The 17,830-nt window shown below is 45.6% G+C and overlaps 1 protein-coding gene across 1 annotated transcript in view; it reads left to right on the top strand.

Annotated features, from left to right (window-relative positions):
* Positions 1-4,493: 4,493 nt before the first annotated feature.
* LOC142784769 (tetraspanin-33-like) overlaps positions 4,494-17,830 on the top strand; it is a 33,908-nt gene continuing 20,571 nt past the window's right edge. Inside the window, exons 1-3 of the mRNA XM_075883269.1 lie at positions 4,494-4,651; positions 10,200-10,296; positions 12,927-13,248. Coding sequence (XP_075739384.1) covers positions 4,494-4,651; positions 10,200-10,296; positions 12,927-13,248 — 577 coding nt within the window. The remainder of the gene's footprint in view (positions 4,652-10,199; positions 10,297-12,926; positions 13,249-17,830) is intronic.

The following is a 17,830-nucleotide window of genomic DNA, read 5'->3' as shown; positions in this document are numbered from 1 at the left end:
TAAGTAATACCGAGATTACATAGAATCTGGCGGCCTGGCTTAGTCTTGGCTAAACGCTTGAATTGGGAGATTTGTTGCGCCTCAATAAGTTCCTCAGGGGTATTGTGTAAACCAAGTTGAAGGAGTAGTTCGGTGCTAGTGTTTTGAGGCAAACCTAGCGCTAGTTTGAAAATTTTCCTAATTAGGCTGTTGAGTTTTGACTTTTCCGCGGTGAACCATCGGTGGTACGCCGCCGTATAGGTGATGTGAGTTAGAACAAACGCTTGGATCAAAGGGATGATGCTGGCCTCTTTCATGCCTTTGTGTTTATTGGTAATGCGCCTAATGAGGCGCATCGTATTAGACACTCTGGCTTCAATGTTGCAAACTGTCTCTCCGTTGGTACCCTTACTTTCTATGATCAAACCTAGCACTCTGATTTTGTCCACGGTTCGTATGGCGTGACCATCGCTTGTAGTGAGTTTATATCAGCGTGTGCCTGCGCTTGGGGATGTTGTTTGGGTGGCCGACCTCTAAGTGTAGGGCGATATAGCAGTAGCTCAGATTTCTCCGCCGAGCAGGATAGTCCAGTTCCTTGTAAATACCGTTCGACTGTGTCAATCCCCTCCTGTAGTCTCTGTTCAATGGAACCGTCACTGCTGTCGCACACCCAGAGGGTGATGTCGTCGGCGTAAATGATGTGATGAAGTCCTTGAATGGTTTCAAGTTTTGAAGGAAGACCAATGAGGGCGAGGTTAAACAACAATGGAGATATCACGGAACCCTGCGGGGTGCCCGCACTTCCTATGGTTATTTCGGACGACCTGAGTGCTCCCACAGTGATCGTGGCCGTTCTGCCCGTAAGAAATGCCCTAATATAGTTGTACGTGCGAAGCCTCAAGTTTAGGGTATTGACCTGATTTAGAATGGTGCTATGCGTGACAGAGTCAAAAGCCTTCTTCAGATCAAGACCAAGTATGCCCTTAGTGGAGCGTCCCGTACTGTCTATGATGTGATGCTTAAGCTGCAACATGGCATCCTGCGTTGAAAGATGCCTGCGGAAGCCAATCATGGTGTGCGGGAAAAAATCACTGTCTTCGAGGTAATTTGTCAGTCTAGCCAGGAAAGCGTGTTCCATCAATTTGCCTAGGCAAGATAATAAGGAGATGGGCCTAAGATTGTCAGTATTCAGTGGTTTGCCTGGTTTCGGAATCAGAATCACCTTGGCCGTTTTCCAATGCGGGGGCAAGATTCTGGTGTTCCAGCAGTTATTAATATAGTCTGTGATATGCGTGATCGACTCATCGTCCAAATTGCGTATCATCTTATTTGTGATGTTATCCGGACCTGGTGCAGATTTGGTGTTAAGTTTTTGTAGGGCGGCACGGATATCCGCTTCGGTGAATTCTTCGTCTAGAGTAGTGTTGATCTGGCCCGTATATTCTGGATGCTGCTGAGTAGGAGCCTGAGAGATATATTTGAGCTCTACCTCCCTAAGAACTCCTCGTCGGTGCCCTTGTAAGCATGTATTAGTTTGTTGATGATTTGTCGTTGGGCGGTTTTGCTGTCTTCTGGGTCGAGCAGGAACCGTAGAAAATGCGAAGTTTTACTAAGACTTAGCTGCCTGTCCATCGCATCGCAAGTTTCATCCCAGTGTTGCCGGCTTAGCTGTGTTGTATACATCTCTATCTCTGTGTTAAGAAGTGCTATGCGTTTCCTGAGGTTTCTGTTGTGTTTCTGTGTCTTCCACTTCTGTTGGAGCGATTGCTTTGCCTCCCACATGTGGAGGAGCCGGCTATCGATCTGTTCGAGGTGTGCCTCGGGAGGTACGATTCGGGTGGCATTATTAATATCCTGTTTAAGCGTGTGTATCCAGTCCTCTATGTCGCAGATGGGTTGGACCTGGTTCTCACGTGATTTGCGGAACTGGGTCCAGTCTACCAACTTTAGCTCTTTTCCCGCGGATTTACGTGGGCCACCTTGAACATGTACCTCGATGATGTAGTGGTCGCTACCCAGGTCCTCTAGGGTATTTTTCCAGGTGGCTGCTGATGTGTTTCTCGTGAACGTCCGATCAGGCGTTTTGTCTTTACTGGAGCTATTGCCCGCACGTGTGGGTGTGCTATGGTTGGTGATGAGAGTTAATCCCTCTTGCTGCGAGTCAAACCAGAGGGCCCTACCTTTAGGAAACACATAAGAGTATCCCCAGGCAGTGTGTGGTGCGTTGAAGTCCCCCGCTATTAAGATGGGATTTTGGCCAGCGATGTTGAGGGCGCGTTTAAAGAGTGTGAGAAATCTGTGCTTCTTTTGTTTAAGGTTGCTGTATATGTTTAGTATAAAAATTCCGCCATATCCACGAAGTGAATGATGATGAGTGGGCGAAGCTCCGGAGGTAAACCTGGTAAACCATGAATCCTCTGTACATTTTGCCCACTCGATTTTATTACATCGCTCCCCCTAGCGTACGTCGCCGCACTAAATCGAACGATTGCCTTCAACCAATGACACGCGCCATATGTGACATCATTCCTATTTTATAAGATCTCGCGTCTTTCATCAACTACAAGTACCGCTTTCTAGTTTATAACATCTTGCATCTTTTCATCATCAGCTACAAGTACCACCATCTAGTAAACACTACAAGAACTAAACGAGAGGTGGCTACATACAGGAGACGGTACCGCCATCTAGTGAACACTGCAAGAAATAAACTATAGGTGGCTACATACAGGGGACGGTACCGCCATCTAGTGAGCACTGCAAGAACTAAACTAGAGGTGGCTACATACAGGATACAGGGGACGCACAGCCCACGCCCTAAGGAGCTTCGCCCCTAAAAGACTTTCCTGTGTCTTGCGTTGCGGAACGAGTTCAATAAATATATTGTCTATATTGGTAATTTCCGTGTCGTGTTGCGTGAACGTAAGGTTTCGTCTAACTAGGGTGGTAAGGACAGTCGTCTCCCCGTTGGCAAGTCCGATCGAGCGGTAGCCTGCCAATTTAGTGAGACAATGTGTCTCCTGCAATAAAATGATATCGGGCTTAACTTTCCCCTTTAGGTATTGGTGAAGATTTGCTTGCTTATTCGCGTAGCTTCTACAACTCCATTGCCAAATTGTGTAGGCGTGATTTCTAGCTATGATGAGATGCAGGGGGTAGGAATGTCGCCGGCTGTATCACACTGAATGCCGACGAGGAAGGTTGCTTTACATTCGCTGTGGGGTCCAGTCCGCTAAGTGGCAGAGGGGTTATTCTAGCCTCCACAGCGATGAGTCGCTGCTGTAGGTGTTCGTTTTGTTGCTGGGTAATTTTAGCTATAGTCTCTACGCGGTCAGTAAGGGCTGAGATCAGTCGGCATGCGTTGCTCATCCACTCATTTATTTCTTTGACAGATTGCTGAACTTCCTTCAGGACTTTATTCTCGGGCGTCACGCGTGCGGGTTTGTATTCATTGGCCTGGGTTTCGGCTCTGCGCTTGGGAGGTGGTGGTGTTGCACCTTCCTCCATTTTTTCACTGGGTGTAACAGCTGAGAGCGGTGGTGCTACTGGTGGAGCATGTTTTGTTTTTTATAGTGGTGTAACTCCTCCTTAAGGGTCCTGTTTTCCTCTCCTAAAGCTGTCATTTTCTGGTTACATTGTGCTAACATCTGCTTTACCTGTGCTATTTCAGCCTCTAATTTATCAAGTTTGCCTTGAGAAGCGGCCTCCTCAGACCCCGAGCGCGCCACCTTGACTACGTCTACCCAGCCCACCTTGAAGGTTGCGCCAGGTCTAGGTGTACGGCTCCGAGATGTTGACTGCGACCGGGAGCGGCGTCGGGAGCGGGGCCGGGATTGGGGCCGGGAGCGGGGCGGGGGGCGAGACCGCGACCTAGACCGCGACCGAGATCTCAACCAGGCTTTTTTTCCGGGCTTCCGGGTAGGGGTAGTGTCCCGCTGCTCGAGGATGTTGTCGACAGGCGTTGGCTTCGTCGGGTAGTCTTCATATTGTTGTTGTTGTCGCTCCCATCGCCGGCGCTTCATCAGGTACGGCGTCTTGTAACGTGCCCTGCACGCCTTCTCGGCCGTCTGGTGGTCGCCGCCGCATAGTTGACAAGTGGGCTGGCATTGGTGATCTTGCGTGGGGTTGGTCGTACCACAGCCACGGCACACGTGGTCTGTCGGGTTTGGGCATACATCTGCGCGGTGCCCCAGGCGACCGCATTGGCAACACGTCTCTATCTGTTTGCGCTAAAGGGAGCACTTCAACATTGCCTCACCGTATCGAACGTATGTTGGCACGCGAAGGCCAGCGAACAGTACGATCACCGTCGTTGTGTTGCTGAGGCGTTTTGCAGCTATGGCTGTAGGGTTCTTTGTTGTAATCACATTAGCTGTAATATCTCGGGCAGTATCTTCCAACGGGATATCACGTATCACGCCTTTTGACGTACCGTCTGGTGCTGCTTCATATGCGCTGGTATCGTACGTCTTGTTGCCGACCACAATGCGAGAAATTTTCTGGTACCTATCAGCATGCGCCTCGATGGGTGTGCTCACAACGATGATATTTTGCTGGAAATTCGGGCATACTGTGTCCTCATCTTGGGCGTCTCTCGGAATTTCAGCAGCGTGGTAAATGCTAGTCGCCAGTCGGGCGGCTCCATGATCGGTGAGTCAAAGGTCGCCTTTAGGTCAGATGATGATCTGGTAGCCACCTCGGGGCAGTGAAGGCATCCGGCTTAATCTTGTTATTTGACTCAGGCATTGCTCACGCCGTTTCCTGCTGTTATTCCCTCGTTGAGAATCTGCACCGGGTTCTAGTGATTGCCCGCGGGTCGACTTCTTTGATCCTACGGTGCTCCATCCTGTACTTTCTTCGAATTCTTCACGAGAAATGGGTTCTCCCTCCACAGTGACCTCCATTTCTTCTCAAAAAGTCGGACGCGTCAAACGCACCTACCGGCGTTTCTTGGTGCCCGCAGAGCTAGGCCGGCCTAGGCAGCAGCGTCTCTGGCAGCTGCGCTGCCGGTGGCTTGGCAGGCGTTAGGCCTATCTCTCTCGCAAGCGTGGTTGACAAAAATGCGTCAGTAAAGGAGTAGAAATTCAAGTCCCCACCTGGAACTTGGTGCCGGGCGATTCCTGATGACAAGCTGAATACGCGGGTACCAAAGTTTTGTGGGCTTCTAGGTGACTTCCACTGCAAAACATTCGTTGAAACCGGAGCCGACACGACGCGCGTCCACTCGCTCCGACGAGCAAATACAAGCAAGCCTCTCAACAACGAAACCAAAAATTTTGAGTGCTGCTGCGTTTGAACTCGCACATATAAAGCCGTCCACCCCAGGCCAAGTGCTCATCCAGAACCGGAGCCCTAAAACGAAAAACCCAGAATATTTGCTGTGTTCAAATTCTTAGAGAGCACTTAAACCATCTACGCAGACAGCTCAGAAGACAGTATCGAGCCCATGCTGTTCGAGAAAAGGAACACGTTTGGATGGATTGATGGATGGACGGACGGACGGACGGACGGGCGGACGGACATCCATCTGTCCGTCCGTCCGATAGATGGATGGATGGATGAATGGATTGATGGATGGATGGATGGATGGATGGATGGATGGACGGACGGACGGACGGACGGACGGACGGATGGATGGATGGATGGATGGATGGATGGATGGATGGATGGATGGATGGATGGATGGATGGATGGATGGATGGATGGATGGACGGATGGATGGATGGATGGATGGATGGATGGATGGATGGATGGATGGATGGATGGATGGATGGACATGGCTGTACCCTTTAGATCGGGCGGTGGCAAGTGCCACCGAGCCGTAATACTTAAAGAACGAAAAACAAAATTAATCTTTTTTCCCTGAAATAGTGAGGTTGTGAATTCGTAATTTGCAGCGAAGTGTTTAACTTTCACTCGTGCCTTGACTTTAGCCACCAATCGGATAAACTCCTTCTAGTTATTTCTACCCGCTTAAAGTCTATCTTGCACTTCCTGTCCCTAAACCCCAGTGCTTTGAAAAACTCTGCGCCATCATCCTGAACTAAAAGATGAAGCCCTTCACAGAACATTATCAAGTGTTCGGCCTTTTCCTCTTCCTCTCCACACGCACTGCTTACCGAGTCAACCCTTTCGTATTTGGCCCAATATTTTTTGGTTCGCAATACTCCCGTCCTGGCCTCAAACAGTAGATAACTACACCGAGTATCATCATAGTTCCTTTACTTGGCCATTTCCTGCCTAAATGTTCGATAGATTTCTAGTGCGGACTTCTTAATCATGCCAACTCTCCACATATTGGTCTCAGATTCCTTCACCTTCTTCTTTACCGATAATTCTTCTTGGTTTGGCCCCCTGCTCTTTTCTAAGTATTTACCAGTCAATTTTCTGGTTCGCTTCTTCCATTTTGTGTTGACCTTCTTCATTTTAAAAGTAACTGAATACCTTCCTAGCCGAACACTTCTCCCCCATTTCTCTCAATCCCTTCTCAAGTTTTATCCTGTTGCTAGCTTCTGTGCCCTCAAATGATGTCCATCCCATATCACCCTGTACCCCCTGATTTGATGTATTCCCGTGAGCTCCTAAGACAAGCCTACCTATTCCACGTTGCTTAGTTTATAATCTTGCTTGAACTTTCGATCTCATGCACAAGACCACATTGCCGAATGTCAGACAAGGAACCATGACCCCTTTGCGAATTCCTCTCACAACATCATACCTATTGTAATTTCACAGTGCCCTGTTTTTCATTACCGCTGCATTTCTCTTACCTTTAGTCGTCACGTATATTTCGTGTTCCCTTAGGTACTCGGCCTCATTGCTTATCCATACGCCCAGATATTTGTATTTACCTCTGATCTCTGTCGTGACCTCCTGTATTCTAAGCTAACTACCTTTATTGTAAGTAAATGTCATGACTGCTGATTTTTTTACTGCATAGGAAATCTAACCTACCTCTCTAATTACCGCAGATGTCCACCAATCTCCGTAAATTGTCCTTGTTGTCAGCCATTAGCACTATATCATCTTCGTACATCGATGCTGGTAGTTCCTGTTCAATGAGTTTTTCTTGTTTGATGGAAGAGAGGTTAAATCCCAGTCCACTTCCCTCTAATTTGGCCTCTAATCCTCGTGGGTACATCATGAATAATAAGGGTGACCGAGGACACCCCTGTCTAAGCCCCAGTTTTACTTCTGTAGGCTTGGGTACCTGTTTTACCCACTTTATAATTACCTTATTACCTTTAGAGATATCCTTGATAAGATTAGTGACTACATCTTCCACCCCTAGTGTGTCTAGTATTCCACACAGTTCCTCTTGAAGCACGCTATCGTACACTCCCTTGATATCCAAAAATGCTAGCCACAGGAACCTGTGTTTTTTTTCTGCTATTTTGATGCACTGCGTCAGTGAGGACAGATTGTCTTGCAACCTCCTGTGTTTCCGAAACTCGATTTGCAGTTCCCCCAGCACCCCTCATCCTCTATCCATGCCTGCAGTCTTTCATTTATAATCTGCATCGCCAGCCTGTAGACCACTGATGTCACTATTATTGAACGGTAGTTCTTTATGTCAACTTTGTCCCCCTTTTTTATAGATTATGCTCATCCTGCTAAGTTTCCATGCATCGGAACTTCACCATTGATTAGTTTTTTGCTCACTGCCTCTCTCAAAGCCTGCTTACGGCTTCGGACCTAATGTCTTTATCAGCATAATTGGAATGCCATATGGGCCTGTTGGTGTACTACTAGAACCCCCTTCTCAGCCCTTTCCTACTCTCATTGTGAAAATGGAGCCATTGTGCCACTCGATTTATCCTTGTTTATTGTGTTGCCTAAAGCACTTCTTTGTTTGAAATGTTTCTGTCACTCCTGTTCTTATATATTCAATAGCTTCGTCTCCTTCCAGCCTAGCATCTTGAGCTGTAGTTATAAACCTCTGCTCTAGGCTGGTCTCATTTCTTAGAGAGTTTAGATGGTTCTGAAATTTCGCAGCTACCTTTCTACCTTTTTTATGTACTTCTGCCAGCCACTGAGCTCCCTTTCTTCTAATCTTTTCATTGATCAGAAGGGATGCATTCCTTCTACTGCTTAGAAAGCTTTCCCATTTTCTTTCAACATCATCTATCGGTTCACCCCGCTGCATAGCATGTCTGTGTTTCCTAGAGGCTTTCTGACGTTTTGCTATGGCTCTCTTAACTTCCTCAACCCACCAACTTTTGGGTTTGTGTCTTCTTTTCCGGGGTCACTTGTGACGTGTCTGAGCAAGCTCTAGCTCAAACAGCCTAATTAGATTCGTATATGTCCACACTGTTTTATTATTCTCAGTGATTACATTCTCAATTTATTTAGTAGCTATGTCTATTTGCCTTTCTGAATAAAAATTTTCCTGTAGTTGCTCATCTTGTCTCCTTCCCACTTTCACTGCTCTTCCAAAACTTAGCTTGATACTTTTGTGATTGCTACCCAGACTTCTTGAGCCACCTTCATCTATGTGCATTCCCCTGAGCATATGATACATCCTATGAGACATCAGTACGTAATCTATCGTCGACTGCAGCCTTCCTACCTCCTGTGTTATTTGCCCTTCACACTTCTCGTACTGTTGAAAATGATCAAATCATGCCTTTCACACATAGCCATAATCAATTTGCCTGTTGGGTCGGTATACCCATCTATATCTTCTATGTGCACATTCAAATCACCTAGAATAGTTATCTCGCACTCTCCTTCTAACTCCTGAATTTCATTTGATATACGCTCTACCATTGTCTGGTTTTCCTCTCTGAGGAAAGCCGGCTTCTACGCGATGAGGCACTGCCTCGCGTCACGAAAAGAAAGCTAAAATATGCAAATGTAAAGATTGTATTTTGTAGCTTATTTCGTGTTCAAATTAAAAAATAGACGTTACTCACAATGAGTATGTGGCGAAGTGTCTACTTGGGTGCAGATGACCATTCGGGCGAGATCCGACATATCTGAGCGAATTGTTGAGTCGCCATCTTGTATAGACAGCAAAGTAGCGTGCATCGTATTTGTCTACGATGCGGTCTTCTCGGAGCTGTCTATTTGCCTTCTACGAGATAATTGGAATGGGACTTAAAATGGCTGCCGTCCATTCAGCTGCCTATTTACCCGTCTATGGCGAGTATTGAAACATACCCAATGTTCTAATATTCAAGTACGAATCCACGGGAACCCACGCGCTTTCCATTATTCTTTATTCAGAAAGCAATTATTCGCAATATGGCTCAGCAACGACTGCCACAGAGTTCCCTCTAAAAGAAATAATTAGGAAATCTGCGTTTCGCTTAAAATCGAAGCACTGATAATTGCATTGCATTACGAATCATTTTGGCAGTAGATGTATGAGGAGACTTAGTCACTTATATGTGTTCAACTCTTTCTTTCTCACCTGTAATTAAAAATTTCGGGAAGGCTGGTGTAAACTTGTCATCAATTTTCGATTTCTTGAGTTTATCATTCTCTTTTCACTTTCATTATTTTAGATTTACAAAAGCGATTTGTCGCTATGTTTCTTCTTTTTTTTAAGAACATTAAGCCAGATGGTGAAATGGTGTGAGTGAGTGCTCTATTGTTTTCACGCCATTTTGACCAACTGCTGTAAGCATCACTGATGAGATTGTGAGTATTCCTAAAAAAATCAAACTGAAGTAATAGCACGAATAACCACATAAAAAGATTATTTTCTAACTCATTACGAATGAAGGTAAGATTTGATTAAAATATAGTGCATTGTTCGGTGTTCTTCTTGAGAAACTAAAACATCCGTAAAGTGAATAGTGGAAAAGAACAAGTATTGGTAATGGGCCCTTATCTCCATCAAGTTGCACGCATTATAGAAAAAGACAAGGTCTTTATTCTGGGAAGGCCTCTACACATTCGTTCCTTGGAATTAAACAATCCAGGGAATATTTGGAGAATTCCCCTTATAATTAGCCAATCCCCTCCATTGGGTACAAACCTTGTGTAGAGACAAAAATAACAACAACAAGGATAACAACTCCATAAGATTTAGTAAGACCCCCCAATTCTTTGCCCATCTCCCACAGTGGGTATTAGCCACAAAAGAACGTCAACATGCAGAAGAAGGCGATCATTGGTTGGTGTAACTGAAAACTCTTGTTACGTGCAAGCGCTTTTTGAGCTGCAAAGTGGACATTCACTGACGTTCTCAGCCTCATGTCTGAACAATCCAGGGGTCGATTAAGTAAATGCACTAGCTCGCTGAGACAGCCAGTGTCGGTGTGCAGCCTAGAGAAGGAGGAGACGGTCCTGCTTGACGTCAATCCAGCGGTGAGTTCATGTGATGTACACAACCTGCTCATATTGCAAGCTTACGTACAAGAAGTTGCAGACGTTGAAAGATAAACATTGGTTAATGAGCGACCCATCGTGCTGCTCATTCAGCAGCGCACCTTTTCGCAAAGCAGTGTGTGCGTATTAGGAAGTACCAAAGCGTCAGCTTTTTTGGCAGAGACGGAATCAATAGCATAGAAATTCTGAGAATTCCTTACAAATATTTTCACACGCATTCCGCATTGATATTGGGTACCTTCTACAATAACGCCAATAGAATATTTCCTCTAAGAATTACGAAGAATATAAGGCACTGAACAGTCAGATCTTGTAGGTTTCATGATTTATTGCTGGTGTCCGTGTTTTCCCACCCTCCTATTCAGAATTAGTCGTAAGTGAGTACCAGAATGATGGATAAGCAGGAATGGCATAGTTTTTGTAAGCACGGGAGCATGGGTTTCTTGACCAGCTGGGGTATGAGCACATGGATGGTAACAAGACGCAGAGAGAAAGCCTGCGCTGGTATTTTAGATCAATATTTTAGGAAGAGACGAACTTACAGCGGCTCTAATTATTTGAAGTGCGCCAAATGACGTGCAATATATTGTGCCTTTCACACGTAAAACTAAATATTTCATTAGTAATACGAATTTTAAGATCTTTGTGATAGATGGCCAAAGTAGTTTTTTTTTTAATTTATATAAAAACTTGTTTTAAAACAAAGCGCTTTTAGTGAACTGTAAGCACTTTCAGTCTATCTATCTATCTATCTATCTATCTATCTATCTATCTATCTATCTATCTATCTGTCTGTCTGTCTGTCTGTCTGCCTGTCTGTCTGTCTGTCTGTCTGTCTGTCTGTCTGTCTATCTATCTATCTATCTATCTATCTATCTATCTATCTATCTATCTATCTATCTAGCGTCCTACAAGTTTTAGCTCTCCTGGCCATCGATACCAAACTTGGCATGGCATACCTTGACTGCATGAAGAACATATTTGACTAATTATAACAAGAAAGTCATGATATGTATGTCATGAATGTCATGACTTACATTTCATAGTCCTGCAGCTCTTGCGGAGGTTTCGTTCCCATGGCATGCTGGAAAGCTAGTATGGTAAAGCGTGATTGCATGGCGAACACAAGCGACAGATCATAACATGAAAATCGTGACATGCGTGTCTTGTGACAACATGGCTACATGCCACACTCACGATGCGCTCGCAGCCGTTTCGCTAGCGCCAAACATACCAAATTTCGTATTGCAGTACGTAAATGGATGAAGATGATATGTGACTGGTGCGAACTTGATATTCATAAGACGCGTGTAATGTAACAACATGACTACTTGCCAGGCTCATGACGCGCTGTTGGCCGTTTCGCTAGCTTCAGGTATACCAAATCTGGTATTATGGCACGTGAATGAATGACGAAGATAATATACTGGTGCAAACATGATAAACATGAAATCTGTGTCATGTAAGAACATGGCTACATTCTACGCTCATGATGTGCTCGTGGCCATTAAGCTAGCTTCCCTTGTACCAATTGTGGTATTACGCGGCGCGAACGGACGACATTGGTAAATGACACATCCAAACATGATAATCACGAGATGCGTGTCATGTAAGAACATGACTACAAGCCACACTAATGATGCGCTTGTGGCTATTTCGCTAGCTTCACGTATGCCAAATTTGGTATTATGTGACCCAATTGATGACGAAGGTATGTGACTGCTGCAAACATGATAGTCATGAGATGCGGGTCATGTGAGAACATGACGGCATGCTACAGTCGAGGCGCCAATACATTTAGACGTGACGCGATGCGGGTGCTCGCTGGCGTTAATTTTGTCGCGTCAAGCCAGCGTTAGTGCACGCCAGGCGCTGGTCCTGCCATATAATCGCAGGCGCGCGCCGCGTTGTGTTTCTTTGACGCATGCGCATTTCAGTGCATCCGGCGTTCCTCGGTAACGAAAATCGGGAGACATAGTTTTCTCTGGCTGACGCATTGGCGCGAAATGCAGCATGTCGCATTTCGTGCCAGTTGCCGTCGGGCCGCGCCGACAGACGCTGGTCGTGCCTGGCGTCAGACTATAGAGTGCTCGCGTTTTGCTAAGGTAGCGCTGCTGTTCCCAACGTGCGCGCGCTTCAACGCTACGTTGGAGTACATTGAGCCCTTCAAGACGTGCTTGAAGTCGTTTTGATAGCTTCACACTTACCAAATTGAGTGTTATGTGACGTCAGTAAATCACGAAATACACGACTGGTGCAAACATGATCATCCTGACACGCGTGTCATGTAAAAACCGCTGAAATAGGTTGGATTTCGTTGGTTGGTTTGAATTGCTAGCGTACACTTGCTCTGTAATCTAAAAAAATGATCAGTTCAGTTTTAAATTACTCTGGCAAACTATTGGCAGTGGCTACTGCAGTGGCAGGATGGCTTACGACATCTCTCAACTTCACATGTCTGTCAGTGCCGCCCCGAAAGATCATCCTGAAGGAATGAAGCCACCAATGGTGTCCTGCAATTTCAGATAATTTTGGAGGCATTTCAAGAACCAACTTGTTAGAGGGAGCATGCTAGTTAGTGCAAAGTTGCTCTCGCTGTCGACTTACAGGTGCGATGCCCGCTGCTTCTTCTCAACCTTCTCCTGTGGTTTGTGGGCATCTCCCTAATCTGGGCTGCCTTGAGGATGTTCATGGATTCGTGGGACAGGGAAGAGGAGCACGTACTGGAACGCCTGGATATCTCGGGAATGCTGCTAACACATATGGAGGTGCTGCTCTTCCTATTCGGGCTTGCGCTGTTCACCATCAGCTCGTGCGGCTGCGTCGGGGCACTGCGGGAGAACACCTTCCTGCTCAGAGTGTACTCCTTTGCACTTACCATTCTTATTGTCGTCAACTTTGTCCTCGGCGTTCTCGTTTACATCGTGCCAGGTAAGAAAGGGGAACTTTAGAACTCACTAGAAATAAGCACCAAGACACTGACGCTCAAAATGGAGCATAATGAACTAGCGTTCTAGAACGAGAAAAAACGTCAAGACATTTCGCAATCATATATATATATATATATATAGGCAGGCATGGTGGTTGAGTGGCCGTAGCGTTGCATATAGTCTAGTAGATCCTCCGTGAGCGGTCACAACGCGGTTTATTTCGACGTTTCGGCCTAGAGTCTGGCCTTCATCAGGAATAAAGATATAGTTTGTTGGTGCTCAGCTTTATACAATCTGAAATCAGAGGGCAAGAAAAGAGGGAAAAAAAGGAAAGAAGAAAAACGAAAAGGAAAGAAAAAAAAGAAAAAAAGAGAAAAATAATATACGGTGGACGCCCCTCGGGTGCCCCCCTTCCACTTTTCCTTCCACTTCCGCCCTCATCTCTCCCCCCCTCTCCCCTTCACCTTTCTGATGTCAGCGGTATGTGTATGTTTCCGTTCACTAGCGCATTCCTCCCGATCAGACGGCCCCTCCTGGCACTGGCGGTTCGGTGTGGGGCAAAAAAGAGCTTTTCAGGAAGTCCTAAGCATTTAACTACTCGGGGTCTCGTAAACAATTCGTCGTAGAAGGACGGGGGCCGCGTATTGTGGCAGAGGCTGGTCAGCGAGCATTTTAGGAAGTTCTAAGCCTTTAACTACTCCGCGCCCTGTCGACATTTCGTCGTAAAAATAGGGGTGCCCCGTATTGCGGTAGGCTGTGCAAGCGCGTGCAATGCGAATTCCTTGCCCGCTTCTAAATTACGCGTGTCGTGGGGGCCTCCCGGCTGTGCACATGGTTGCTGTTGGGCATGTCGTGCATGGCACAATTGATTGGGTAGTAAAATAAAACAGAAAACAGACGACAGCTGCACTTAGGAAGAGTAGTTACACTTGGAATTGTTTTGGGTTGTCCAGTGTCCTTCGCAGCTGCAGTGCCGTGAACTTAGTTACTATTTTCATTGTTGCCGTTATTGTTTTCTAATGCTTTAATTGTTGCAAGTGTACCAGGATTCTCATTTATTCCTCTATCGAGGGTGTTAAATCGGTGGATAAGGTATGACTCTCGTTGTTCACGTTCTCGATTTGATTTAAATCCCGTCTCTAAGAGCGTTACTGATAGTTTGTCGAATGAATGGTCGGTAAGATTGAGATGTTTTGATAGAGGTAAACTTGGGGCTGATTTCGCATGGGCTCTGTGATTATTGAAGCGAATCCTAAATGGTGCTTCTGTTTGTTCGATGTACTGCATACCACACACGTTGCATTCGAGTAGGTACACCACATTAGAGGAATCGCATGTTAGGTTTCCTCGTATGTTAATCGAAAACTTGGATTGCGTGCTGGTTGCTTTGTCTGTTTCTCGCATCGCCTTACATACAAGACATCGTGGCTTTAAGCAAGGGCGGCATGAATTATAGGGGGGTGATGTGTTAATTTGGGAGTGGACAAGGGTGTCTTTGAGGTTACGTGGTCGTCGGTAAACGACGCCTGGAGCGGATGGGAATGCGCGTTTCAGACGTTCACTTTGTTCCAGAATGTTGTAATGTCGTTTAAGGATTTTGTTTACATTGGGGAAGTTTGTGCTGAAAGTCAAGCAGAGGTTTGTTCGTTGTGGGTCTTTTCGTGGTGGTCGCTTCAAAAGTAAGTTTTCACGCTTTAGTTTTCTCGCTTTTTGAACAGCGTCATTAATTACATGTGGGGGGTATTTTTGTTGCTCGAGCATAAGTTTTAGCCTCTGTGAGCTCGTGTCAAAGTCAGCGTCTCTAGAGCAGATTCGCTTAATCCGGTGAGCCTGGCTGTATGGAATACTGTTTTTACAGTGGCGTGGGTGGTCGCTTTGGTAATGAAGGTATTGTTGTCGATCCGTTGGTTTGCGATATAGGGTTGTAGAGAGCTTCTCTTCTTCTATCGTTATGGTAACATCAAGAAAGTTTACGGTAACTTGCGCGTATGTGTGTGTGAAGTGTATGTTCGGATGTACAGCATTGTAAGTGTCTAAAAAGCTGAGATGTTCGTCCTCGCTGTGGGTCCAAATAAGAAAGATGTCGTCTATGCATCTTCTGTATAACATTGGTTTCAAGAAACTTTGTGCAAGAAATTCAGATTCTAGCTTTCCCGTAAATATGCTGGCATAATTAGGTGCCATTTCGGTGCCCATAGCGGTCCCGCTGATTTGTCGAAAATACTCTAGGTTAAACTCGTATGAATTTAATTCGAGGACCATCCTCGTCAATGTTGCAATGGCAGAGAAATCTGGGGTGTTAGATTGTCTATGCTTTGCGTACATGTGTTGTAATGCAGCTATGCCGTCATCGTGAAAAATATTTGTATATAATGAAGAGACATCAAGAGTAACCAAGTACGAGTTTTTCGGCACACAGATACCCGTAATGTCTCGAAGAAAATGTGTGGCGTCTTTTATGTACGACGCGAGGGTGCATGGAATGTGGCTTATTAGTTTGTCCACGTACCCTGATATGGGTTCAGTTATTGTACCGATGCCTGATATGATTGGTCGACCTGGGTTACCGGGTTTATGAATTTTTGGGAGGATGTAGAAGCGACCTGGACGAGGGTATGCTGCTTGCATCAGTTTGTGGTCAGTGTTGGTTATCTTTTCTGCGTCCAACAGTTTCTTTAGTTCTGTTGATACGATACGTTTGTATTCGTCTGTCGGATCACCTGGGAGGCGTTCGTAAAATGTTGAGTCGTTTAGTTGGCGGTATGCTTCTTGTGAGTAGTTGGTTGTATTAAGGACTACAATTGCTCCTCCTTTGTCAGCGGGTTTTATTGTTATGTCTGTCCTAGATGCCAAACTTTTCATACTTATTTTTTCAGATTTGGTCAAGTTTTCTCGGTTTCCTTTCTGTCTGTGGTATTCGTGTACTATATCTTTCTGTACTGCAGTGATATAAAGGTCCAAGCACTTGTCTCGATTTCTGTTTGGTGTCCAATCATTTGATTTACGACGGTGAATTGTTTCGCGGTTAGAAGGCCTGTCCAAGAAATATTCGCGCAACCTTAAGCTTCGAGCGAAGTTGTCGAGGTCTCGGAGTAAGTGGAGTTCATCGAAAAATTTTGTGGTCGGGCAGAAGCTTAGTCCCTTAGATAGCAGTTTTACTTCGTCAGGTGACAAGCTCGTGTCCGATAAGTTTACAACCACAGTGTCACACGGTGTGTTTCTAGATGGATGCTCGTTTGTACCATTAGTGTTTTTCTGGGTGGTGGTGTTGTAATGATAAGGCACTGTATCAGGGAACGCGGGTTTGGGCACATGGTCTCTTTCGAGTTTATGGATTTTTGTGGTCATGATGGCTTGGTATTTATTCTGCTCAAATTCTCTTAATCGCGTGATTTCTTCGTTCGATAAAGTGTTGTGGCGGAGAATGGTGTTGGTCATAGCGACCAGTTTCTTTACCTGCTTGTCACTATGATTAAGAGCAAGTTCTGTTAATTTAAGAGATGCCTCAAGGAGGACGTTTTTTCGTGTTATTTGGTCGTGTTTATCTAGATTTGTAGCGGCTGGTGTGAGGGAGAGTGTCATACCCTTGGGGGCTATTCTAGCACGAAGGTACACTTGCAATGTTGATTTATGCATTTCATGTCTAATTCGTTTGTCAGCAAGTTTTCGTACTTCGTTTACCGACGACCACGTAACCTCAAAGACACCCTTGTCCACTCCCAAATTAACACATCACCCTCCAATAATTCAAGCCGCCCTTGCTTAAAGCCACGATGTCTTGTATGTAAGGCGATGCGAGAAACAGACAAAGCAACCAGCACGCAATCCAAGTTTTCGATTAACATACGAGGAAACCTAACATGCGATTCCTCTAATTTGATGTACCTACTCGAATGCAACGTGTGTGGTATGCAGTACATCGGACAAACAGAAACACCATTTAGGATTCGCTTCAATAATTACAGAGCCCATGCGAAATCAGCCCCAAGTCTACCTCTATCAAAACATCTCAATCTTCCCGACCATGCATTCGACAAACTATCAGTAACGCTCTTAGAGACGGGATTTAAATCAAATCGAGAACGTGAACAACGAGAGGCATACCTTATCCACAGATTTAACACCCTCGATAGAGGAATAAATGAGAATCCTGGTACACTTGCAGCAATTAGAGCATCAGAAAACAATAACGGCAACAATGAAAATAGTAACTAAGTTCACGGCACTGCAGCTGCGAAGGGCACTGGACAACCCGAAAGAATTCCAAGTGTAACTACTCTTCCCAAGTGCAGCTATCGTCTGTTTTCTGTTTTATTTTACTACCCAATCAATTGTGCCATGCACGATATGCCCAACAGCAACCATGTGCACAGCCGGGAGGCCCCCAAGACACGCGTAATTTAGAAGCAGGCAAGGAATTCGCATTGCACGCGCTTGCACAGCCTACCGCAATACGGGGCACCCCTATTTTTACGACGAAATGTTGACAGGGCGCGGAGTAGTTAAGGCTTAGAACTTCCTAAAATGCCCGCTGACCAGCCTCTGCCACAATACGCGGCCCCCGTTCTTCTACGACGAATTGT

This window comes from Rhipicephalus microplus, unplaced genomic scaffold (genome assembly GCF_043290135.1).
Source record: "Rhipicephalus microplus isolate Deutch F79 unplaced genomic scaffold, USDA_Rmic scaffold_15, whole genome shotgun sequence".
Classification (NCBI taxonomy): domain Eukaryota; kingdom Metazoa; phylum Arthropoda; class Arachnida; order Ixodida; family Ixodidae; genus Rhipicephalus; species Rhipicephalus microplus.
The sequence above is the reverse complement of the archived record's forward strand: the minus strand, read 5'-3'. Positions and strand labels throughout refer to the sequence as shown.